Source organism: Nannobrachium achirus (genome assembly GCF_963921795.1).
Source record: "Nannobrachium achirus genome assembly, chromosome: 12".
Lineage (NCBI taxonomy): Eukaryota > Metazoa > Chordata > Actinopteri > Myctophiformes > Myctophidae > Nannobrachium > Nannobrachium achirus.
In genome coordinates, this window is record NC_137832.1 from 48,141,489 (window position 1) to 48,168,999 (window position 27,511).

Genomic DNA, 27,511 nt, shown 5'->3' on the forward strand with positions numbered 1-27,511 from the left:
TTTCATGACAGTACAGTTCACTCATATAACATTGAAGTGCTATGTTTTGTTTCTATTCAAACTATTCAGATGGTAATCATTGCTATATAGAGCGTTTAGTAACAGTGGCCTCCCATCTCTGCAGCTCCTTAGTAAATAGAAAATGCAAAATGCATTTTCAGCTGGTTTACAAATTTCATCCAGTCAGGAGAGAGAACCCCCCAGAGGTTATGTATCAGCTTGTGTTCCAGTTCCAATTTTTGTCTGCTCATTTATTTGTTTCATCACCTCCAATTTCACTTGTTTATCCTGTGTCATGTATGAGTTCTCTGTCTTGATGGGATGGGATGAAATTGGTATTGTGACCTTGAAATTGTATTTTCTATTTACTAAAGAGAAGTATTTTAATGGAAAGTATCACTTATTGCACCTTAAACACAAGAGATAATGAATGTGATTTGTGATAATTACATTCTAAAAACTAAATTCAACGTAAAGAAGCTATAGGCTGCTATAGTCTACATGTGAAATCTAACCAACTCAGTGGCCTTGTGGTTAGAGTGTCCGCCCTGAGACTGTGAGGTTGGGGTTCGATCCCTGATCGTATCATACCAAAGACTGAAAAATGGGACCCAGTGCCTCCACTGCTTGGCACTCAGCATCAAGTGTTGGATTGGGGTTAAGTCCCTGCCTGTCCAGGGGGTGTACTTGTCCATCAAGCTGCCTCACGCTACAGAAAGGAGATACAGTATGCTCCTGCCCTATGGGCCTCATGGCTCGGCAAGGCTACTTACATGTGTAATCAGTAATCACTACTGAGAACTACAGTTGCTATGCAACTAAAAGAAGAATAAAGAAGAATTCTTTGTTATCGTTTACAAACAATTCTGTCCTTGAAAATGCTATTAATGGATGTTTGGTGCAAGGTGGAAATCCTGTTGGCTTGTGACGTAACACATGTACTCAGAGTTTGATAGATTCCCAGATTAGACGCTTGTTTCTCCAGACCTCGGAACAGATGTCATCTTGTTGTGCTTCCCTCCAGTCACGTGGAGTATGGCCTCTACGGTAACTTGATTCATTGGAAGTTCCCATGAGAGATCACGTAAACACACGTCTACCTCAAGGCAAGCCACGTAACATTCTCCATGTCGCCCCTGTCATCAAAACATGGACACAACAACGTGCCTTGGAAATGTTCCCTGTTGGACCCCAGTGTAAACAAGCCATAGTGCTTTCTTGGGTTCAAATGTTATAGTAGACCTTGTATCTAATCTGAACTGTACTGTCTGTTGCAACGTGTCTTGTGCTTTTCCTATGCGAACTGCTACTAAACAATTCAATCAATCAATTAAAAAAATAGAAGAGAATAGAATAGATCTACAAGCTCCACCATGCGCCACCATGCCACACGTTGTGAGCTTGGCGATCGGCTGTTTTCAAAATAGCTGTGCGACTAGGTCTAAATCAGGCTTAATTAGTCAAAGAGGAGAGGGGCAGGCAAAAAGTTCAGTAAAGACACTCTGTGGTCTGTGAACAATGGACAGCCCCTGATCCTCCAGGAAAAAAGTAGGCCTGGATCGTCCAGGCCTACTTTTTCTGCTGGCTGCCTTTCGCCTCCTCTGCTCCATTCATCGCCAGTGTGTGAGTTGGGGGGGGGGGGGGGGGGGGGGGGATGACTCCATAGAATGTGAGGGGGCAGGCTAACGCTGAGGTGAATGAGAGGCTGTGGCAGGCTGGGGCATGTAGGCCTCTTGCTCGGGGCAAATCTAACCGCCCTCACATGAACTCACAAGGCGTGACGCAGATGTTTACTTGTTGACAACAGTCACTGTTCCCTTTCCAGGAACAGGGAAGTACTTTATAGTTACTTCCCAAGAGTTGTTATAGTTTTGTAGTTTTTTTTATTCCAATTAACTACAAAGTTCACTCCACCTAAGGGGTAACTCCTTAAATAACGCTCGCCCTCATTTCTTTTCTGCCAACCTCTCGGTGGGGGCGGTTCTTGTATTCTTGTATTTGTTTCACTGAGGATAAGGTTATGAAATAAGTTTAGGGTTAGGCATAGTTTTACTGAAGTTAAGTTTAGTATAATAGGCTTAGGTTTTGGCAAAGTTTTACTGATGAGGTTAAGTTTAGGAATAAGGATAGGTTTAAGTAACCGGTACCGTTACGGCATAGTTTACTGAGGTTACGTTTAGGACTACCAGGCACTGCAGGCAGAGATCGTTCTGCCGGATTTATGCCCGAGGCAACTGTGTTTTGGGGCGAGTGTTCTGTTATTCCCTACAAGGCTCCATACCCAATGATGATCTGGACAGTGTCATTTCTAGCTCAGTTGTATTGATGTTGTTCACCAGACAGAGATCACAGATTCAAAGACAGGTTGGAATCCCTTCGTTGACCCTGATAACAGGTGGCTGGTGGATTGACTTTATTTGATCATTCATTTAACTGAATGTTCTGGGAGCCTACATTTGTACAAAATAGCAGATCTACAAACTCCCATGAGCTTGCAGAGATTTGGTGGACCAATGGAGGGGGGGTCTAGTATTAGACCCTGGGGTACTCCAGTCAACCAAGTACAGTAGGCCTATATAGTAGGCCTACTAGCTGTTTCCCAAACAGTGGGTTGTGGACACATTTGTATGGGTCACGAGTATTTATCTCAAGATTTCCCATTTTTTCACCCAATGCCAATTGCCAACTGATGGAGGGCCAGGTAGAGACCAGGATTACTGCATTTTTTGTGAGGGTACCTACCCTAGGAGGAGACATGGGGAGAACATGCAAACTCCACACAGAAAGGCGTTTCGCCAACCCCACCCAGGGTATGGGAGCTGATGGCGCAGAGGAGAGAACACGCCCCCAGCGTCCCCAGTGGGAATCGAACCCAGGACCTTCTAGCTGTGAGGCGACAGCACTACCGATTGCACCACTGTGCGTGCCCCCTCATTTTTAAGGTCTGAGCTGCTGGGGAATTTGGGGAAAGTAGTTAAAAACAAATTCAAACGTTTATCAAAAAGAATACAGGAGACTCCAGTGGGATCCAGGAGGGCTGGCAGCACTGGCAGCCCTGGCATATAGACCTACCTGCTTCTTAAATTGGTAAAGTTGTAGCTATATTCACATTGACGGACATTTCTAATAAAATTAAAATACCCAGAAAAATCATTTGGGAAAAATGCCATGTGAAGTCTTTGAATACATTATATATTTTAAATGTTTAAAAATCATCAGGAAGCCAGTTCAATATAGTTTGAACTAATGTGTTCTCTTGAGCTAAACTTGGACTTGGTCTACTCTACTCCTTTCTTTTTGTTATCAGGCAATGCAAGTGTAAATAATGTGACATTTTGAACTATTATATCCTCACAGTCTTTATCCAGGAAATTACATTTTGAAAATGGGGTGAACCTTTTCCAAGAACAGAAAGGCTATATGATTCACCTGTCTGTCATACATTAGTCCACTTTAGTTCACATCAAGATAACAACACAATGTTTTTCTTTTAACTGTAGGCTATCCATCATGGCACGTCACTGTTCACACATGCAAGCACACAGGGTATTTGAGAGAAACAACTGTGGGTCTCTATTTTGGCCATAGGCCTATATCATGTCATTTAGCGGAATGTTTGGTAATTATTTAGCTCGGCTACTTTCGCTAGGCTTTAAGGCCTATTTGTCTAGGAAGAGGTGGCCTGTAACTAATTTATAATAGCGCATAAGTGGTTAATGATCGCCCTCAAAGACACGCCTGTGGTGGGTGTGAGCTGGAATGTGCATAATTGTTCCAGTATCTCTAGCTCATTCATGTCACTAAATGAGCCATTCAAGATATAGGCAGCTCTGAACATGTTGGAATCACCACCAGTCCCTTAAAATGACTTCGTTTGAAAAGAAAACTTGTGAAGCTAACTTGGCTGAATGCATTGTAATGGTCGGCTGGATGCGGGGGATGACCGCTTGTATGCTGCCTCTTCAAATGCCAATTAGACCTGGTTTCTTTATTTTTGGGAATAAAACCATTGGTCTCAATTGGTTCTCACAGATATGCCAAAGAAAGACATAAGCTAAATAGCCTACATTAATTATCAGTAAATGAATATATTCGAAAATCCCACAACCGCTCTTCTTATCTGTTGTGTGAGCACTCATGTGGTAGACCTACTGATGGAATGTTAATGCCCCCTGCTGGTGGTAATTCGTATCTCACCTCACACGGTCAGGGCTGGGACTTGAACCTCTGACTTCCCGACCTCAAGACAGGGTCGATTTCTCACTTTGATTGATTGATTGATTGAAGACTTTATTAGAAGTTTGCATAGGAAAAGGTACAGTTTCATGACGGAACAGTTCACTGGTACAAGGTCTACTAAAAGGAGATCCATGAAAAGACTAAGCTTATTTCCACTGGAAACCATTGAAGTATCTCATATAAATACTCACTCTGTACATACCTGCCAACCCTCCTGTTTTAGGAAGAAGTCTCCTGTTATTTGACCATGTCTCCTGTTCCAGAATGTACTGTAATATTTGTAAGTAGCCTTAGTAGTTTTTTCTTTTTCTTTTACCATTTCTCATTTCACACCTTTTGTGTGATAAGTAGGCTAATGTGTCAAAGACCCACGTATGCAGCCACGGCCATTATACTGTAGTTCCTTGGCTATTTGATATGGGGGGGTATTTGATTGTTCTTTTTGTTGAAAGGTGTGAGATCTAGCTCTCTCTCTAAAATCAAGGTGAAACACCTGAAAAAAAAGCGAGTCCCATCAAGTCGAAACACCCGGAGGGGAAAAAAAACCTCAGAGGTCTGATTTGGACCTCATTTGCATGAGTTTTTTTTCCTCCGGGTGTTTCGCCTTGATGGGACTCACTTTTTTCCAGGTGTTCCGCCTTGATTTTGGGACTCACTTTCTGGGGATTTTTGGGTATTTTGGGACTCACTTTTCTCCAGGTGTTTCGCCTTGATGGGACTCACTTTTCTCCGGGTGTTTCGCCTTGATGGGACTCACTTTTCTCCGGGTGTTTCGTCTTGATGGGACTCACCTTTTTCCAGGTGTTTCGCCTTGATGGGACTAACCTTTTTCCAGGTGTTTCGCCTTGATTTTGGGACTCACTTTTTTGGGGATTTTTTGGTGTTTTGGGAGTCGGGACTCACTTTTCTCCGGGTGTTTCGTCTTGACGGGACTCACCTTTTTCCAGGTGTTTCGCCTTGATTTTGGGACTCACTTTTTGGGGATTTTGGGACTCACTTTTCTCCGGGTGTTTCGCCTTGATGGGACTCACTTTTTTCCAGGTGTTTCGCCTTAATTTTGGGACTCACTTTTTGGGGGATTTTGGGACTCACTTTTCTCCGCGTGTTTCACCTTGATGGGACTCACTTTTCTCCGGGTGTTTCGTCTTGATGGGACTCACCTTTTTCCAGGTGTTTCACCTTGATTTTGGGACTCACTTTTTGGGGGATTTTGGGACTCACTTTTCTCCGGGTGTTTCGCTTGATGGGACTCACTTTTTTCCAGGTGTTTCGCCTTGATTTTGTGACTCACTTTTCTCCGGGTGTTTCGCCTTGATGGGACTCACTTTTTTCCAGTTTTTTCGCTTTGATTTTGGGACACACTTTTATGGGTCGGTGGGGGTGCACGGAACTCCACAATGAGGGTCTGGGGTTCCCCTCAAAACTTCTTAACAGAAATATAATATTTCCCTGTGTTCTGTTACATTTTTTTACATGTTTGATACTTTTATCAGGCTTGCTTTAGCGTGGGTACAATTTCAGCCTTAAAATGCCAAATGGTGTACAGATTTGATGCAAAGTACTTGACTTCTCATCTTTAAGTCATTACTTAAGTGAATATCTGTATGATCTTGCATGCATTGCCCACACACCCCGCCTCGACCATGGCCAGATATGAACAAACCTATTAAAGGTATTCTACTTCACAGACCTCATTACTAGTCCGCTGCGCCAGCACGGCGAGGTCATCTCACAATGCTTTCTGAACTGGTTTTGAAGTTATTTTTCTGGAAATCAGATCAAGTAAGATCTTCAGTGGGGCTTGAACCCACAGCCTCTGTATCATTAGCTCAGTATCCTAACTCATTAAGCTACTTGCTGCTTGAAACATAATTGTCTTTTTATTTATAAAAACAATGGCTATTTATTTTTCGTTTTTATTGCAGCATATGAACCAGTTATTTCTTCTTTAAATCGCACAAGTTTGATTTCACAGTTGTTTTAACCATTTATTGATTTGTTTGTTGAGTTTTGAACCTAGTACCCTCGATTTATAAAACCCTGAACGTATTTTTGTGCCACGCAGGTACTATGGAAGATGCAATGCAAAATTCTGCAATGAGCAAATATCGCTTGATATTAATGGTCTGGCTCTACTGTAGGCTTTGATTGATTGATTGATTGAATACTTTATTAGCAGTTTGCATTGGAAAAGCACAAGACAGTACAGTTCAGATACAAGGTCTACTAATAGGATTTGTTGCTTGTTTACATTGGGGTCCTTTGTACTCATTTCATTCATTGAGTCATATACTGTCATATTCTGTATGTACTGTATGTCTGTATGTTGAAATCACTACTAAGGCACCATCAACATTTACAATCAGTTCACTTCGTTCGTACACTGAAGTATAAACAACTGTGGCAGTTTCCAGAGTAACAACTCTCTTCCTACTACCTTACTAGAAAAACTGCAGTCCCAAAGAACATACAGTAGCCTACGGTACATGTTTACTGCTTTTGTGTCAACAACTGGGGTGTTGCACCAAACTCTGGGACCTGGGTATTTTAACTATTGAAAAATAGCAGATATACAAGCTCACAGTGCGGCTAGCTTGTAGATCTACTACTTTTGAAAAACCATGAAAATTCTTTTTGGTTTTTTGAAAAACCTGTTTCTATGTCAGTGGTGCTCAAACCTTTTCATGTGGATGACAAAATTATATATATATTTGGCCACGTCTCAAAATACAGTTCTAGGGACCCCCAGAAGCAAAATTTGAGTTACAAATATTCAAAGATTTGTACACATTTTCACAACTTTTCAAAAATAGCAGATCAACAAGCTCGCAGCACGTCACTCGGTGCTGCGCTGTGAGCTTGAATATCTGCTGTTTTTCAATAGCTAAAGTATAAAATAATTCCAGGCCCGTCCACCTTGGGCCCTGGTAACTCAGTCCCACTCCCCCCCCCCCCCTTGTGACGCCCCTGGTCAACAACCAGTGGTGGAATGCTACTCATGTTTTTCAATCACAGAAAGTAAAAGTAGCATGCAATAACATATTGTAGAAATACTCTGTTACAAGTAAATGTACTGTATTAAAAATGTTACTTGAGTAAAACTACAAAAGTATTGGCATCAAAATATTGTACCAAAAGTAAACATAGTCAATATGAATTATCAAACAAGATCTTTCAAAATAACTGATCTACAGTAAAAACTCACAACACGCCAAGACACGTTGTGAGCTTGCAGTTCGTCTATTAATAAGGGAAAAAAAAGTGGGGCAAAATTGGTTAAAGGAGTAGTTCACCCCCAAAATTAGTTTGTTTCTATTGATTACTCATGCCACGGAGACTTGAGTTCAATAATATTTTGGGGGTTTTGGTGCATTCCTAATACAAAAATTTGATTACAATAAATGTACCCTCATTGATTCCAGAATCAATGAGGGTAAATGCACTATAATCAAATGTTTGTCTTAGGAATGCGACAATACAAAAAAGTATTATTGAACTCAAGTCTCCATGGGGTGAGTAATCAATAGAAAAAAACTAATTTTGGGGGTGAACTACTCCTTTAATGTATGTTTTGTAATAACAATTTAAATCTACAATGTAACTTACTTGTAACTAAAGTTGTGAAATAATTGCCGTGGAGTAAAAAGTACAACATTTGCATACATAAATGTAGAATAAAGTAAAAGTACTGTACCACAAAATTATATTTAGGTATAATTTATTGAAGTACAGTACTTCAATAAACGTACTTAGTTACTTTCCACCACTGGTGTGAACCGAGTTACTCTCTTTCCATCCTCAGTGAACCCTGATCTTTCATAATCCCGTCCAATCTGTTCAATCAGCCAGGTAACAACAGCGTCTACATCTGAACGTGCGTCACTCAATCGGCTTGCTTTCGGCTACTTGGCAGTCCTCTCCCTCCTCTGTAATCTAGCCGATGAGCGGGATTACCTTCCCGGTTGTCCATTCCTTGTCCTTTTCCAGTGGGAGTAGAACCGGTTCTGTTCTTTTTTCCCCAACTAATTTTGAACCAGTTCATAGTGTTTCCTCTGACAACTGGGGACTCCGGCCCTTAATTACAATGGTGCTTTAAACTGGTGGAAACACAAGCCGGTTCGCAGCTGGTTCCATGAAAGCACCAAGCTAGGATCTAGGACCATACCAGTTCTAGAACCAAAGTTATTTGCATGGAAAGTGGAAAAGGGACCTCGGGGCGGACGTCACACAAGTCAAATGTTCGGGTCCCCCTCCAGCAGTGTCAGGTCGTTGGTGGTGCCCATGAACATGCTGCGGCCGCGCTCCATGCGGCTCTTCTTGTCCGTGAGGCGGAAGGCCTCCATGAACTCGGCGATGTCGATCCTGCCGTCTTGGTTGCTGTCGATGGAGACGGCCAGGTCCGAGATGGCCTTGTCCGTGATCTCCATCTTCAGGTAGACGCTCAGCAGCTTCCACGTCTGCCGGAAGTCCTCCATGCTGATGAAGCCTTTGGTACAGGGGGAGGGGAGACGAGAAAAGGTTAGACTAGAAAGATGCAATTCTGGGAAATTGCAAGTGTGATTGCCCTGACGCAAGTAACAAGGAATCCACTGGGAAATGTATTCCGTCTTACCATTTGTCCCTTTCATGCACAATTATGGATAATATCTCTGTATCTGTCAGTCCTGTCCCTATTTGTGCGGTGCTAACCATTCCGTCCTTGTCACTTTTATGCCCATATATGGAGATCCCTGATGTCATCAATATTAGCTCATATCTTGGAATGCCCATATATGGACATACTGTGTCAGTATCATAGCCTGACTTCCGTCAGATGGTGGCAGTAGTGCGTAGCGCCCTACTTTACCGTCTGAGTTCTCTCGGTGAGAGTTGATAACACTCGTAAAGCCCCGGGCCGGACCAATCAGCGGCAGCTACGGGCGGGCTCTGAGCGGCTCTGAGCCAAGAGTCTGATTGCAGACCACGTGGAAACCCAGGAGGCGGATTCTGGGTGTAACGTCATGCAGACAAGCCAATATGAGTGGTTGGAGTTGGAGACGGCCCCATCCAATCACCTGCTTAACAATTCAAAAAAATTATTTTTTTTCGACATCGAGTCTGCCGGAGCAGTACCAGATGCTAGTAGGCAGAGCGGACGCACTGCTACTATCATCTGGCGCAGTCAGGTTATCAGTATCATGTTGTCTATGACGTCAGACATGATGTCTGTCATCTCCATATTTGGTAATATTTTTGCATTTTCCCATTCAAGCCATTGGAGAAAATTACATTAATACATTAATATAAATTAAACTATATAACTTATCGCTTAGCAAAGTCTCTTATGCAAGCAGACGTGTGTCGATGAAGCCGGTCGATTTGATGTATATGATCCAAGTGCATGCTACCAAAACTGTGGGAGTAGTAGCGCGCGAAATAAAGTTTATCCAGAAAGATGGATGGAAAGAAAGAAAGAAAAAGTCGGACAAGTACTATAGTCTGGTTGCCTTAATACCACAATTAGGATTGTCCTCCAAACTCCATGGTGATGGAGAGGGAAAACTATAATGAAAGGACACTGGGGATGGGGAGGGGATGCAGAGAAAAGACAGGAGGATCGGTGAAGTGGAAAGAAGGATAGAGAAGAGAGGAGGGAGCATAACTTGTCACTGTTAGACAGAAACCTTGTTACAGGACAGGAAAAGGGAGGATTGATTATTTAAACAGTTTCAATCTTGCGTTTGTTTTCTTTTTTTTCTCCTGCTCTCACTCTACCATTATCCTCTCTCCTCTTCTCAAGGAAACTACAAGAAACAATTTCACCCACTTCTTTACCTGTGTGATGTGACAATAAAGCTAATTCTGAATCTGAAGGGGATGAGTGGTAAAAGAAAGGGAAGATAGATAGAATGTGGGGTGGGAGGCAATGGGGGGGCTTAGTAGATCAGTGGGTTAATCTCTCTCTTATCTCAGGCGAGTCAGCAAGCCACCACCTGGCACGCTTACAGGTAGATTAACTGCGGCATGAGCCCTATTTGCACAGCAGACGATATGTTGGTCACAACATACGTATGTGAGGCTCATCCCTCAATTAGCAGCCTTGCAAGGTTGTTTACCAGAGAAGAATGACTCCTTTAGAGGAATAGTTCCGTTTTGTTTGCACATCCTGAGTCAAAGTGTTGGATACTGAAATGGTGCCCATTTAGAAAAGGCATATCCACAACAATTCATCTCAGGTGTGCTCAGGTGTACTGTAGTTACAGAGAAATGTCCACTGGAAGCTTGGTAGCATTTCTTTTTGCGATACTAATGGAAACCATGGGAATAAGTTAGCTGGAATCTTGTCTCTCAAGCCAGACTTGTTGACAAATGAAGCACTGAAAATGTGAAGAAAATAGAAAGTAGAAAATAAAGCAGATGTCCTGCCTTCCTCCCACTTGTATTATCAGTTTGCAGTCTAGCTTGCTGTTTGGCATAAATTAAAGTAAAATAATACAAAATAAAGTTATGATAATGATAATGATAAACAAATGACAAAGTTATGTCCCAACTTTTACAGACTCCGAAGATTAAGATTGTGTTGTCTGGTATAAAAAAAAGGAAAATAAATAAATCTGTAGCTACTATTCCTTTAACATGTTTTTGTGCTGTCACACTTCAAATGGTCATAACTCAATGACCATTGCTCTGATCAGCACAATATAAGACAACTAGGAGGTTGCAGTGCAAACAAAATCACAAACAGTAATTCATCGATGGAAAGAATATTACAAACAACGTGTTTTACCTGAGTTGTCCTTGTCCACTACTCTGAAGATGGTCTCCAGGGTGGAGCGGTGTTTGTACAGGGTCTCCAGCAAACTGTTTTCAATGTGCTGAGTGGGACAACATAATCACCATCACCAGACAGCACAAAGAGGATTCTAACCACCAAAACCTTTTCAAAGATTTTCAAAATATTTCACAATTTATCTGCATAAAATGCACATATAAGCATTACATGAAAATCTACAAATGATCTACAAGAACATAACTTATCGTATCACATCATCATTGTGAGCTTGCATCAGCTATTTATATCCGGGTAAAAGTGTTTACTGGTTAACAGCATAAATGTCAACAACGACATTTCTATAGACATAACAATATCCAGTAACTGTATACACAGTTATTAGGTAATAGATTTATCATTACGTCTTGGCCTGGTTCTTTGATAGCCAGTTCATCGAACCACTGGTTGTAGTTGAGCATGCCGTCGCTGGTCTTGCTGGTGGTGACCAGCTGGGTGCGTAGCATCCTCCAGGGTAGGCCCAGGTGCATCACACTCTCCACCGCAGACGCCCAGTCGTTCATTGACACCTGGCCTATAATGTGCAGGCAAAGGGACGAAGATAAGATAATAAACTAGAAAGATGCAATTGGAAATTGCAAGTGTGGTTGCCGTGACCCCCTTTTAAGTCAATGGGGAAAATTCATTCACTAATATTCTAATGGCCATATATGGAGATCTCTGTGTCAGTCCATGTCCCTTTCATGCCCATATATGTCATTCCCCTGTGGTCTATATATGGACATACTCTGTCAGTCTCACGTGGTCTATGATCTCAGACATGATGATGTCAGACATCAAATCAATATCTGGGAAAGGTTTATTTTTAATTAAAGTCAATGGAGAAAATTCATTCACAAATAAATTAGGGCTGGGACTTAATTGCGATTAATTAATTACAGAAAATTAACGCGATTAAAAAAAATTACGCATTTTAATCGCACTTAGTTTTTGCACCACAGAGCCTTCAGTTTTGGGCATACCGATCATAGCGATGCACCAACCAAGAAGAGACAACAAACGCAAAGGGAGAAGTAGCCGATCAGAGCGCTTTGCTTGGCCCAGTGGATGTGAAATTTAGATTTAAAAAACTCACTTGTTGATTCACTCGTACAACAAAATGTGTTTTACTTGAAAAAAATGCTTCTCAGGTCAAATATTAATAGGCGATTAAAATGTGATTAATTGTGATTAATTAATTACAAAGCCTGTAATTAATTAGATTATCTTTTTTAATCGCATCCCAGCCCTAAAATAAATGTAAATAAATTAAACTATAATATAGCGGATCTCTTAGCGAAATAGCACGCATGCGTGTACCAATGAAGCCAGTCATTTGACATTATGGCCAAAGTGCGTGCCACCAAAACTGTGGGAGGAATTCCACTGCAAAAAAAAGGTTTACTTGGAAGAATAAAGTCGGTCAAGTACTATAGTCTGCAACCACAATAATGAAAAAAATACATTAAAAAAATCACAGCTTCCCGGGAAGCTTGATCAATTTGACCCTGGACATACGTACAAACAGACGCGGGACAAACAGACAAAGCCAGATGTAGGAGCGGTTAGCACCGCTCAAAAAAGATGGAAGAAAGAGGATTTCTGGAGCCACGTGGGAACGTTGTGGCTCCAATGTGGACCTTGGATTTGTGGCCTCCAAATTTGGGGCAAGGTTTCAGCCTGATCAGTGATCAGAGCCCCATGGCTTCAATAATAAAATGTAAGAGGGGCGCCTGCTGGCCTACTGGTCCAGGCGCATACCACTTAGGCATTGCCACATAGGCATGGATGTGGGTTCGATTCCCGATCCGGGCGACCTTTGTCACATGTCACTCCCCGTCTCTCTCTCCCCCCCATTTCCTGTCAGTCTACTGTCCATATCAATAAAGGCATAAAAGCCCAAAAACAAATCTTTAAAAAATAATGTAAGTGAAATATTTCAGAAAGTATAACACATACTGTAATGTGTGTGGGCAAACAAATAGTGGAGTTACTTCTGTGACCTATTGGCAGTGTGCACACAAAACATGGTGATGATCAGTCCAGCGGTTTGCAAGACAGACAGACCCTCTTCTAGACGGCTCGCGTCTGAGGAGCAAACTTTTGAACAGTTGCTCAGAATAGGGTTAAGCTTCTCTAAAGTTTCACATGAAACAGGTCGATATGTTTCTGCACTGAAAAAGTAGGATCCAAATGTTTTTGTTGAATAATGTGGATTACAAATCATCAAAGCACAAAAGAGTAGTGCTCACATTACTTCCCCCCTAGACTTTGTCCTTAAAGAAATCAAAGCGGGGAGGAGGCGTAGCTGAGAGATAAAAGTAACACACGATCCGCCAGAGACTGAATGTGAACGTGAAATGCACACGACACGCACCTGTGTTCTCTTTGTCTGACTTCTGGAAGGCACCCATAAGGTCGGACTTGTGCGCAAACAGCTGCTCCCTCAGGACCGTGAGGGCTGAGTGCTCTGTTCGCCCCACGCTGTAGAAAAGAACCACATATGTTTGCTTTATTTTCAATCCAATCCAATCCAGACTTTGGACTTGTTTTAATGTTAAGTTGCTTGTAAACATTGGTTGCGTTTTTCTTTTCCTCTAAAGTATAGTTACTTGAGCTTGCTTCCATTTTTTTCTTTTTGTTTAATAAAGGGGAGAACCACCCATTTTCAATATTGAACTATGTCATTAATATACCTTTAGTTGGAAATAAGAAAAGAACGTGATTATGTCATCACGTGGTACTTTGAAAGCCAAACCCCAAAATCAAAAGTTTTTCCTTGTCCTCTAGGGATACACATACAACGGTTTACACTGATCGGTGGAGTTATATGTAGGTAAAAACACAAATCAGCCTGTTATAGCGACACAATGAGGCTGATTTAAAAAGAAATCTAGTGGCATTTCTTCCACGGCCTAGTGGGAATGTGCGTGCAAAATGTCACAGAAATCGCACTCTGTGTTCATGATTTGAGGCATTTTGTTCAACACAGAGCACTCCTGCAAACTTTGGAAGACAATCTTAGCCAAACAGGATGGAATATAAAAACATTTCGTTTAATGACTGCCAGAGATACTGTGTACTGATCTGCGTGATTTTTGGACAAAATCTGTAGGAGTACTGTTCAAAAATGTGTTTTGCACAAATCCGCCACCTGGTGGCGCTATAACAAAAATTCAGGGCAGAGGTTCTGCTCTGGCACACAGGGAGTGTACGTGCACAGTTTCGCTGCCATCGTGGCAACGGTGCCGGAGATTAGCTGTTCACAGACAGAAGGATGATCTACTTTTCTTTTGTTTGATCCAAATTGTAATTTTTGAAGCTTTAAGATAGTTAAAATTCCTTTGTTTTGCTTTTTATATTATTATTACCCTCATCATTTTTATTATTATTATTTTCTTCTCTCTGTGCTATTTTGATCATTTATTTTGACCATACCTTTTCGGACTATTTGCATTTTGATGACAAAACTGTATTTGTTTTTAAAATGTTTAACCGAAATAAACTAAACTAAACTAAACTAAACTAAACTAAGGAGAGGACGGAGGACAGGCGGACGGACAGACATATTCTCCTGGCATATAAAAAGTAAAATATTAATTAAAATGTATTGTTCCAGTCAGGGACGTGCAGAGAATGTTAGAGAGGCAGGGGCTGAAATTTCTAAAAGGGCCTTTTAGTGGAAATATCAAAAATAGCCGTCCTCCAAGCTCACAAGCTTGAGCTTGGAGGTCGGCTATTTTCACTGCTTGATACCACACTGAACTAAGCATAATCAAGTGAATTCTGGAGATGTGGCGTAACTGCATGGATTTCTACACAGAAGAGGGCAATTCTTTCAACATAAGCTGCTGTATTAAAGTTTAGGGGAGGTTGCAGAAGGCAATTCTCTTGAATGCTTCCTTCAGGTATGGCATGGAAAGAGGACATTTGCATTTCTTTCACCATAGTAAAAAGTTAACTGCATTCATGATCTGGAGAGGGCACTTTTTACAGGCGGATGTGTGCACGTGTCTGGTTCCAGTTTACCTTTGTTTGACAGTGACGTCTCTGATCATACTGCTGGCCTGGTACTGCACCACATGTGGCAGAAGGTCTGGCCCAATTACAAGATAGGCCCCCCTGTTGCTCCCCTCCTCATAGTAGTTGGATGCAGAAAACAAGGTAACGACCTAAAGCAAAAAACAAAAAACAAAACAAAAACATAAGACCCAGACCCAGACTAGCGCCATTCTCTTTTGTGGCTTTTAAATGGTTTACAGAACAAATAATTGGTGTTTTAAAGTAGTTCACACTAAATGTACTGTAAAAGTATCAAATGCATCTGGTGTTAAATGTCCTTAAGTATCAAAAGAAAAATACCAAGTTTTCATGCTTTGTAAATGGTAAATGGTGCATTTATATAGCTCCTTAATCCAAGGCGCTTTAAATAGATTGTGCATTCACCCATTCACACACACACACCCACATTCATACACCGATGGCGGAGGAAACCATGCAAGGCACCAATCTGCTCATCGGGAGCAACTAGGGGTTCAGGATCTTGCTCAAGGACACTTCGACACTAACTCTGGGGGAGTCTGGGATCAAACTGGGCACCTTCTAGTTGCCAAGTGGCCGCTCTACCCCTGAGCCACAGCCATAGTATCGTTCTTTCTTTTTTTAAATGTAGTAAAATGAAAGTGGTGGTGAATATAACAAATGCAAATAAAGTACAGATCCTCTCAAAGACTTACTTACTGTCCTGCAGTACATGACATGAACAGGACCCATGTTCACGTCACAGAATCCTGTGCGCATTGCAGAATATAAATTCAGACAGCGCATATGATGCCTGATCTATAGTTGCGCACGTTATGTCCTCCTGGACCAAAAAAAATTGCAGATCTACAAACCCACAATGCATCGCAGGGCGGCATTCACACACAACTATGTATAAATCAAACCTATAAGACTTGTAAGGTAGGGGGAGAGGCAGCTTGTTTCAACACACAGCGACTTGCCTCCCTGTAGCCCCAGAACAGCAACACCAACAGAGAATGTTGGTGTCTCCCTGGGACCCAAACAAAAAAGAAAGGGGAAAAAATCACACCTAGTGTGAAGTGAGAGGTGCTATTTATGAGTTAATTTCATTAAGCATCCAGCGGAGCTTGGCTAATGTGACCCTGGGTGTACAACAAACTTGGAGCACTTTGTGCAAAGATGTAGGCCAGATGTAGGCCAAGCTTCATGTCTCGCGAAGCTTGGCTACTGTGTCCCTGGGCGTACAACAAACTTTGGACAAACAGAGCTTATCTCCTTCCAGGAACACTGCTAAAAGAAAACAACAACAACAACAACAAAAAAAAAAAAAATATCTTTTGGAAGAAAAGAAAAAACAGGATTTTTACTTGTTGTGCCTCATAAAAACTGCTCCATGACCGCAAAATGGGCCCCACCCATTCTTTGAGAACTCTCTCTAACTCTCTCTCACCTTGCGGTTGTGGCAGAACTCGTAGCCCTCCTGCTTGCACTCGTGGGAGCGTATGATGAACTGGAGGTTGTGGCGGCTGAGGAAGTCCTCGGTGACGTCGGGGCCCCAGTAGCAGCCGCCGCCCCGCACCTCGTTGGGCACGCAGCCCTCCTGGTTCATGGGGTCGCTCCACAGCAGGTCCAGGATCTGGTGCATGGTGGCACATATAGGATGACATGGATGTAGGGATGGCACCATATGAAAACTTCATGTCACAATTATTGTGACCGAAAAGATTGCGATTTAGGATATTATCGCGATAATCAAAATATCCCCAAAATTTGCCAAAAAATAGCAGATCTACAAGCTCACAGCGCGTCGCAACGCTTGTAGATCGGCTATTTCTTGGCAAAGAGATGTGGTCGAGAGTGAAAGTATGTCAAGTAAGTTCCGTTTGACCAATTATAGAGGGTTTAAGTGGTACCGGATATGCAGCTCGGATATGCACATAAATACAAGGCCCTGGATGGGGACCCAAATGTATTTGTGTGAGAATCAGTGGGGGTAAATTTACTTGACCCTTGACCCAAAATTTACCCCCATTGATTCTGACCCAAATGCATTTGGGTCCCCATCCAGGGCCTTATTTGGGTCCCCATCCAGGCCCATGCATTTGGGTCCCCATCCAGAATCAATGGGGGTAAAGTTACTATAATAATTCTTTTTTTGTCATCCTGTCACCTGTTTCCACTCGTCTATGTGGCCGTCCATGGGGCCGTCACATGCATCCGTGGACTCGTCACATGACTCCGAGGAGAGGGAGGGGTTGAATGTACCCTGCGACTGACTGAAAGCGGGCGCCTGGAGGCCGGCCTGCCTCCGCCGCACCTCCAGCTCCTCCTCCAGGGTCAGCTTGTGGGACACGCGCTGGGACAGGTCCTGGAGCGAGCGGTTGTGGAAGCTGTCGCGGTGTCCTCCCAGGGCCTTGGCGTTGGTGTTGGTGTTGGTGTTGGTGTTGAGGGAGGCCCGCCGGGCGTCCCGTATTTGGTTGGCAGACCACACGTCCACGTCGTCCGTGCCGTCAGAGTCCATAGAGACGCCGGCCAGGCTCTTGTATCTCTTCTTGGGAGGCCTCAGACAGGAGACGTACTGGCAGGAGGTGGGAACAGGAGAGATGAGGAAGAAATGATAGCTGCATATAAATATACGTATAACCTTTATACAGTGGTGTAAAGTCACTAAGTACATTTACTTAAGTAATGTACTTAACCACAATTTGTACTTTACTTGAGTATTTCCAATACTTCTACTCCACTACATCTCGGATCCACATTTTGTACTTTTACTCCAGCTATTGTTTTGGTTCAGCTCATCGTTGACGCAGCGACAGTATAACTGTGATCTCTGACGTTGTGCCTCCTGGCAGAACTACCGTACCACTGACATGTGTGTTATTGTACTTCTCCCCATGATATCATGTACATAAATCATAACCATCATCACCTAGAATATTGTCTCGTCTCCTAATTGCCTCGTCGATTACTGATTGATCCAGAATTCCACGACAGAGAGTACGGTTGTTTATTATCGCACACCTTAAACCACCTTCCATCCCTATTTTATAGGATTTCCAAAATCTTTCCAAACCTTTCAAACATTTTCATGATGCCACGCATTGTTAAGGTATTTTCTCCGCGCAACACTGTCATACAATGAAGTATAAAATAGGGCTGAATGTTCAGAATGGGCGTCGCTATTTCAGGGCATGTCATGTCCATATCCATGTCAATATCTCAACGGAACAAGATCTGGACGGCAGTCACGGCACTTGCCTGGAATGCCTTGCATGGAAGGGAACAGAATGTGGAAATCCAACATGGGAGACGACCTCCAGAGGCAGGTGCTCATAGCTACAGTGGAGTTAGTGCTGCTGTAGTATGATATATGGACGCTTAGAGCGCAGCAGGAGAAGGCCCTGGATGACGTCTGCGCAAGAGTGCTATGAATGGCAGAAACGCGGACCTCTACGGGGCAGGGGCCTCCCACGGGGGTCACAGACAAGAGAGAGAAAGATGAGGCCGGCTGGGCACCGTGACAGGCACCCAGAACTGCTGGCGAGCAAACGGACACGTGTGGGAGCCAATACAAGGATACAGCGAGGAAGGGAAGAGGTGCACCACCTAACTGCAGAGCTCAAGACCCTTTATGCTAGACAGGAGGGTGTGTGGAGGGCAGCGATTCAGTCCCGAGTTGGTGTTGGCTAGCCCGCCACTCTCGCATCGCATGCATATACATTCTGGACAAGAATCTGAAGGAGTTTCAGTGCTAGATGGAAAAGATACTACTTGGACTATTCCTGCCCCATTATACAGTAAATCAAAACACTGATCGGTTTCACTACAGAATACAGAACATTCAGTTTAAAACCAAATGTATCTAATGTTTCTATCAAGATGTGAATTAATCAACTTAAATAACATGCCTCCACTGCTGCTGTGTCACTGATTGGGCCTTTAACAATCGAAAGAATGTAGTGGCACAATATGAGCGTCTCTTGCTATAATAATGAGCGGTGACCTTTTTTTTTTGTCCACAGACATGCGACCTCGCCCTTCAATACCTATATAAGGGTCCTTACTCTGTGTCTCTCCAGTCTAGCGATGACATCGAGATCTGTGGTGTTTGAAATCCCTCCATGAAGAACCACCACCTTTTGGTCAATGATAGTCGCTAAGGGCAACCAGCTGAAGATCTTCTGTAACAACTTCAAGATGCGTTTTCCGTGCATCTGAAGAGACAGACAGACAGACAGACAGACAGACAGACAGACAGACAGACAGACAGACAGACAGACAGAAATAGAGAGAGAGCGAGTGAGACAGAGATAGTGAGACAATAATGTTTTATTGACTAAAGAAGCTATGGATTGCAGCTTCAAATACAACTGTACGTGAGGGTGAGTAGGTGATGAGGTTGACTCCTGCAGTTTATAGTTTACTTTGTTTCCTATGTCGGCATAGATATCAGTTTCTCACTGTGTATGAGTTTCATAAGCAGGATAAGGTCAACCTTGTGGTTTCAAATCCATGTGATGGAAACTTACCCTGTATTTAGTCAACACCTCCTTAGTGAAGCCATACCTAAAGCAGAGTAAATAAAATAAAAATAAAATAAAAAATGTAATGACTGAAAAGGCAAGAAGGCGAAGATGAAAGTTTTCTTATTTGTGCAGTGAGATAGCAATAGAAAGTGTGGTTGCCGTGACACAGAAAGCTTGTTTGAGCAGAGGATATATAGTACTTGTGAGCTTCATGCAATACCACTTGTCAACCAAAATGTTTTATTCTATGTGGTTTTCAACACTTTTCATATCAAGGTCAATTATTTATTCAGCAATTGAGAAACGGACCACCATTTGATGAGATTTAGCCTCTCAGACCCAGAACGTAGAATATTTTGTTATCTTTGGATAAGATTTGATCCACAATTCCATGGTGTATTGATGTGATGCCAGAGGAGAGATAACAGGCAAACGTTGATCAATATAAAAGATTAAAGATCGATTTGTTCCATTTGGGTCCATTTGTTACAAACTCTCCATCATTTAGCTGGGGACCACCTGGAAACCCCTCAAGGACCACTGGTGATCCCGGGACCACTGGTTGAAAACCACTGCTTTAAATGTTTATTATGGAACACAGCTTTAAGTGGTTAATGCTGGAAATGGTTTGAATTTTACATACAGTAAGGCTGTGAAGGCCATCTTACCTCAGGTTGACCATATGGTCCTCATGGTTTCCTCGGTTGAGTTGAACATCACGAGGATACAGTATCAGGAAGGAGAAGAGAATGAGAAGGATCTCTATGCCGTCTTTGCCTCTGTCCACAAAGTCCCCGTTAAAGATGTACGGCCTCTCCAGCGACGGCATGCCGTTCTAAAGCAGAAAAACACAGGCAGGGCCGTATCATAGGTCTGATAGGTTTCACCAGGAGAGCGGGACGCATGCACAGGAATACGCTATTTTTCCACAGTTCCACAACCCACAAAACATACGCTTTGAACAACCTGCAATGAATCACTTTTGCAACAACCGAGATCAGCTTCCCTAGCCTGGCATGGCCAGACTAATATCACAGTGTAGATATTAGTCTGGAATCTCTGTGTGGAACCTGCATTTCCAAGGTCTGAATGAAGGAAAGAAATGCCCCAATGAATATTAATAAATGCCCCCAATGAATAATAAAATTCAATCTGGGCCCATATTTACATACTGGGCCCAGATTGGTCCCTCACTACTTTGGAGGGAGTGAAATCACAACTGAGCGGTGCTAGACCAAATCTGCAGCAGGCTTCTTCTTTTTTGTCTGGTTTCCAGGATAGAGCTTCCCTCCCACAAAAACAGCCAATTGTGTTCATTTGGACACCCAGCCAAGTCAGCAGAGCACCACAGAGGATTCAACCCTATATGTCTCTGCAGTGGTGGGCAGGAACTTTACCCCTGAGCGCCAATTTACAAAGCATTGAAAGAATTATAGGATATTACTGCTAAATAGTCCTACTGTAATAATGTATGTTTTTTGTTTTAGAGAAAAGCAGGTTATACTTATGTTTTACATAAAATGTAAAAGCAAATATATTTTCCATTAGGGCTGATCAAAAATGTATGCCTTACAAATGATACATAAAACTATTAAACATGAGTGGTACTTTACATTCCATAAAGTTCCACTTTAAAATATATTTACCTTGTAGAATATCAACAGCAAGTCCTCCAGTTGTCCATGCAAGTCACCTAGAATGAAATAAGGTTGTCATGAATAAATTAGACAACTACAATAGACAGTATTATGTACGCAAACCTTTATTCAAAGTATGACTCCCAATTATTATTGGACCGCCCCCACACCAAGCACTATAACTATAACTATATTGTTCACATCTTTACAGTTATAGTTACTGTACACAGTTTGTGGTGGACAGCCCGTTATTAATCAGCCTTCTAAACCAGTGGTTTTGAACCAGTGGTCCGGACCGTCCGGGGGCCACCAGTGGTCCTTGAGGGGTTCCAGGTGGTTCCCAGCTAAATGATGGAAAACCACTGTTCTAAACTCACCACAAATGGTGATTTCCTTGGTGTGGCAGGTAAAGACCCGGCTGATGTTTGGCATCATGCGGAGCACCTTCCATGTTTCCAGGAGAAGCTGGAGGACGTAGCGAGAATGCAGCTGCTGCTGGGACACAGGCTTGGTTAGGGTCAAGCACTTAGGAACTGGGCCTAACGCTTAGTTCTCCTTGGTCGTAACGCGATAAAGTATAGTAAAAATGATATGATTTATCCAAGTTTGTTTGGTCAGAAAGGAAAAAAACATTTACCAATGATGTCATTTCTATGCCAATGAGAAATGAAATAAAATTAAAAGGCTGATTTAAGAGGCCACTTTGACACCAGTGTGTGGAAAAGACAAAATATGGAAAATAGAGTGGCCAATATTGCAAATCGGATTTAGTAACACAGACTGTAGGTATTTAGTGATCATCATGTTATAACCATAATACTGTCACATATGAAAAAGAACCTGCTTGTCAGTTACTTTGTCATGGCCTGTTGTGTACCTTGTAGTTGACCTTGTTGTGTCAACTAAAATGGCATAATCAAAACTATATCGACCACGACACATTTTGGACGCTGGTCAGTGTAAACTCATGAAGCAGGCAGGTGCACGTACTCTCTTGTTCCTGAAGGCATCAACAAGTTGCGTCACTTGTTCCACGGTAAGGGGAAACTCGAGGTGAGGCCCCGAGTAGATATCTGGGACCTCAATGTTCTTGTAATCGAAGTGCCTCTCCCACTCGGTGTCCCGGAGAACATCGTTCTCTCGGAAGATGTGACAGATGAGGTTCCCTGGAAGGACAACAACAACAGTTTCAGAGGGGTACTGCACGAATGTAGGCTTGAAATTATGAAAGATATTTTAACAAGATAAAACTCTTACGTTCATTGCTAGACGGTGTGAAATTGTCCATAAGGTAGCCAAGGAAATTGTACAGCTGCATAAAGAACAGAGATGATTGTTGAGCTTAGTGGCTTATGACGCCTGAAGTTGTACAGGTATCGTGTTCTGCACCAATAATAGCAGATGAACAAGATTGATAGTATATAGTAGATAGACAGGAAATGGGGAGAGAGAGAGACTGGGAGTGACACGCAGCAAAGGTCATCAGAATCGGGACTTGAAACCCGCAACACACATTGGAGCTTAGGTTCCTAGAACACTAGGCCAACGGTCTGGGACAGAAATCTTAGTCTTGCCAATGATTTGGATGCCCAATTGGATCCTGGACCAGAGGTTGGGAATCACTGTTCTAGCATCATTGAATGAAGACAAGACCAACTATTGATTGTGTGTGTACGTGCGTGCGTGCGTGCGTGCGTGCGTGCGTGCGTGCGTGCGTGTGTGTGTGTGTGTGCGTGTGCGCATGTGCGTGTGCGTGTGTGTGTCAGGCACGTGCACTGCACACAGACATTAAAGGGGGCTTGAGGCCCTGCCCTTTTATCTGTCTGTAAAAGGTGCCATCTCCTCTACTATGGTGAAAGAAATGCAAATGCCCTCTTTCCATGCCCTACCTGAAGGCAGCGTTCAAGAGAATTGTCGACCTCCAAGCTCACAACACGTCGCAGCTCAACCTCCAAGCTCACAACACGTCGCGCTTGGAGGTCTGCTATTTTCTATAGTTTCTCCCCAAAGCCCTTTTAGAAATTTCAGGCCCTGTCTCTCTTACATTCTCTGCACGTCCCTGGTGTGTGTGTGTGTGTGTGTGTGTGTGTGCGTGCGTGCGTGTGTGCCTTTCTCACCTTTATCTGCGACTGTTCGCCAGAGTACTCCATAGACTGGAAGATGTGCCAGGTGTACCTGCGTCTCACCTCTGTGCGTGCCACATACTGCCGGTACCACCGCTGGATGAGCACCGCAGCCTTTATGGCTGCAACATAAGAGCACTCAACACTGGAACTCAAGGGTTACAAACAACGTGTAGCAATGCCCACGTACCGTTACAAATCCTGAGCGTCAATTTAACTCAATAAATGTAACCAACAAATCAGGTTACACTTGTTACGACAGATTAATAAATCAACACTCACTTTTTACTGTATTCTATGTCTATGGCTACAAGTAGCCTATAGGCAGTTTGATTTTCATCAATAAAATAATTATGACTTTTAGCCAATCTAGAGCTTTGCTACAAGCTACATGCTACTCAATGACGGACAACAACACAAACAAGGTGTGGAGGTGTGGCTTACATGTGCATGCTAAATGCAGCGGATTAGATGAGAGGAGGAAAAACAAATCCACAGATTTCTTAAATGAAACCCACACTCAAACACTGTAAATAATTATTTGGTTATAAAAATGGATTGTGTTAAAATAATCTAGTCAACTGATGAATTGAGAGTTGAGCATTTACCTGGGACAACTGCAGTGATGTGCGTGACAGGGCAGAGAAACAAGAAACACCTTTGGTTATATTTTATAGGCTAAACATACTGGACATACTGGTCACGAGGAGATGTCTCTCTCTGATCGTGAGATGGGCTCTCACAAAGTTTAACACCCGGGGATTCGAACCCAGGTCTACCCCGTGGAAAACCAATCTTAACCACTAGCCTAAAGGGGAATTCCCCGGGAAACCCCATCCAGGTCAGGGCACCAATGTAATGCCTGGGAATCAAACCCGGGCCTCCCGTGTGGAAGCCTAAAAGGTCATTCCGCCCTGGCTGGGGGAGATATTATGCTTTTGGACATAGATCAGGCAGAGGCTCTCTGTGGCACTATACTATACTATACTATACTATACAAAAGCATGTTCTATAAAATGAAGATGCCACTCTGAATGAAGTTTTTTGTGTTGTGTGCTCTACCTTTTTCTTCTTGTTTGAAGAACTCTTTGGATTTTGAGACGCCACATCCCATGGCTGTTCCTGGTCAAAGCACAAACATACATCACATCAGCACAACGCTGGACGTGCGGTGCAGGCTGTACAGGAGGAAAACAGGAGGCCGGAAGTAAGTAATCCTGTTATCTGCCAGGTGACTCCTAACCTCCCTGATTGTCCTCAATCCTTCAGGAGAGGGAGACCTGCATTTCTACAAAGGCTTACAGAAGGAAAACTATTTAACTAATTGCATTTTTTTTGTTTTTGTTGTAATTTTAGAATACCCATATTAAAGCAAAGAATGCAAACAGAACATGGTGCCCTTGAGTCTTATTGTGTTAAGATTTGGGAGTTCAACTTAAAACAATTGCAATCCCACCTCCTTTTCCTGTAACTTTCCTGTGTTCCAGGACATTTTGTCAGGTTCTTATTTACACAGACATCTCTGCAGGAGAAAAATATTTGAAAAAGGAAACACTGTCGTCATCAGACACCAGAAGATCCATAAAGAAATAGTGTACTTACGTGGTCACTTAATCTGTCAAAGTCAACACGTTTCCAAGTTCTTTGGCTGTCAACGTTCCATCTCAATGCTCCGTTTCATCTTCCACCAGTGACTGGTCTTTCGACCAGTCACTTTTAGTTGTCTGAATGACAGACTTCATGTGTGCTTCTCCTTTAGGTCTGTGGTGCATAGGCTACTAAAGCTTGTTTGGTCTTTAGTCCTTGGTGTGATCGCATAACACAGGCCACTGAGCCACAAGTGGATTAGTTTGGCTAATGACTTGAAGCGACTAGACTTGTCTTTATATAGGATAATGGCACGGGGCAAAACCAAGATGGCACAAGCACCATTTTTGGTCAGTTGGCCCTTATTGGACATTGCATATTTTTGATTACAGCTTATTTTCTAAGGTGTTAGTGTTGTGTGTTTGTTTTCAATAAACTATGAAGGTTTACCTAAATATATGGGGTCCTGTCTTTCTGTATTCCACTGGAGTTCACACCTACCATAGTTCACCTGTACTGTTGCTATAGGCTTACAGGAATCCCCCAGAGTAGACATTTGGAACAACGGCTATTATTGACATAATTATGTTGTAGAATGGATGTTGTCTACTTGACCCAATGACCCATGTTAAGCTATTCTAAACCTTAGATGACATTTGACCCAAAGAAAGTCACCTTACAATGTGCAGTGTGATCCCCACACACACTTTTATTTCTATTTGCATTTTTTGTTGTTGTTGCTGATCCAACCAACTGAAAGGCTCCATGTTTCCCACAAGGCTACCATAAGCACTTGTCCATAAAATCTAACATCAGTTAAAGGTAAGGTAAGTGATGTGTTTTGGTTAAAACAAAAAGTGTTCTGCTAAAAGGTATAAAGACTAATATTCTGATAGTCTTTGCTCGCTCAGTAACAGGGGTATCCTGGTCTCTCCAGCTCTCTAGCAAATAAATCATCCAGGCAGGTTGTCAAATTCAGCCAATCAGGACAAGAGTATAAATAATATTTATACTCTTGTCCTGAAAATGGGTAGCCTATTATCTATCTATAAATGCGAGAAATCTCTGCATGTCTGCGTGTCTGTAATCCGCGTATCTCGAGAACCGTTCGTCCCACCGGCTTCAGATTCGGCACGCGCGTTCCCCGCCGCGGCACGGAGTGCAGTGCCGGGCCTCGACCCGACCCGACGCGCGGTTTTCCCTAACCGGCGTTCGGAATCTCCTTATGCAGGGCTGATTGTTGACATCAGGCTGTTCCGGAGGAAATCGGCGCAAGCGCTTACTCATTGTGACATCACTTCATAAAAGGCTCTGACATCACGTACGCCACATGAGTTAACAAAAAATCTCTGTGAGTGTGTATGTATGTATGTAATCCGCGTATCTCCAGAACCGTTCGTCCCACCGGCACGCGCATTCTCCATATATGGGAATAAAATGAATGCCCGTATGCGGAGCTGATGTCTGACATCAGAGTTTTCCGCAACCGGTACTGTGTGTGCAGAGATCTTCATATATGGGCATAAGTGGACAAAGACAAACAGATGGTCAAAACGGGTCCTATGACAACAGGTATATTGGGGTTTGCATTAAAGGGTGGGGCATTCATTCCCTATTTCAAATTCGGCACGCGCGTTCCCCACCGCAGCAGGTATTGCAGTGCTTGGCCTCGACCCGACCCGATACACGATTTTCTGGAACCAGCACGAAAGGTTCGGATTCTGATGTCTGACATCAAGATTTTCCGTAACTGGCACTGTGTCTGCATAGATCTCCATATATGGGCATAAAATGGATGCAGACAGACAGATACAGATATCTCCATATATGGGCAAAAATGGACACAGGCAAACAGATGGTCAAAGATCTCCATATATGGGCATATAGTGGACACAGACAGACAGATACAGATATCTCCATATATGGGCATAAATGGACACAGGCAAACAGATGGTCAAAACGGGTCCTATGAGAACAGGTATAATGGGGTTTGCATTAAGTTTGTCTCCTCCTCCATCTGTTTGTCTGTGTCCCTTTATGCCCATTATGGAGATCTCTGTATCTGTCTTTGCCTCCGACTGTGTTGCAGACACAGTGCCGGTTCCCCCTTTAATGCAAACCCCATTATACCTGTTGTCATAGGACCCGTATTGACCATCTGTTTGAAAAAGCGACAGAGATCTCATATATGGGCATAAAATCTACGCAAATAAACAGATATCTCCATGGGCATACAATGGACGCAGAATCACAAAGATCAGACAGACAGATACAGAGATCTCCATATATGGGCATAAAAAGGATATCACCATATGGGCATATATGGGCATAAAATGGACCCCGAACTATAACTGCAGTGATCTCCATATATGGACATAAAATGGACGCCGACAGACAGACAGATACAGATATCTCCATATATGGGCATAAATGGACACTGGCAGACAGATGGTCAAAACGGGTCCTATGAAAACAGGTATAATGGGGTTTGCATTAAAGGGCGGGGCATTCCCTATTACATTGTTCCGAGTTGGCCAGGTCGCCGACTAGACGCTGGGCCGCCCG

The 27,511-nt window shown here is 42.9% G+C and overlaps 1 protein-coding gene across 1 annotated transcript; it reads right to left on the reverse strand.

Annotated features, from left to right (window-relative positions):
* Positions 1-6,628: 6,628 nt before the first annotated feature.
* On the reverse strand, positions 6,629-24,473 carry ppef2a (protein phosphatase with EF-hand domain 2a; the record flags this gene model as incomplete). Its single annotated transcript, XM_080738707.1, has 16 exons — positions 6,629-8,725; positions 11,006-11,093; positions 11,413-11,582; positions 13,425-13,531; positions 15,077-15,219; positions 16,521-16,706; positions 17,241-17,648; positions 19,138-19,287; positions 19,603-19,639; positions 20,268-20,434; positions 21,246-21,292; positions 21,614-21,728; positions 22,227-22,402; positions 22,494-22,548; positions 23,354-23,481; positions 24,422-24,473. The coding sequence occupies 16 exons, from the start codon at positions 24,471-24,473 to the stop codon at positions 8,472-8,474; spliced, it is 2,283 nt and encodes a 760-aa protein (XP_080594833.1). The 3' UTR covers positions 6,629-8,471.
* Between the last annotated feature and the right edge of the window lie 3,038 nt (positions 24,474-27,511).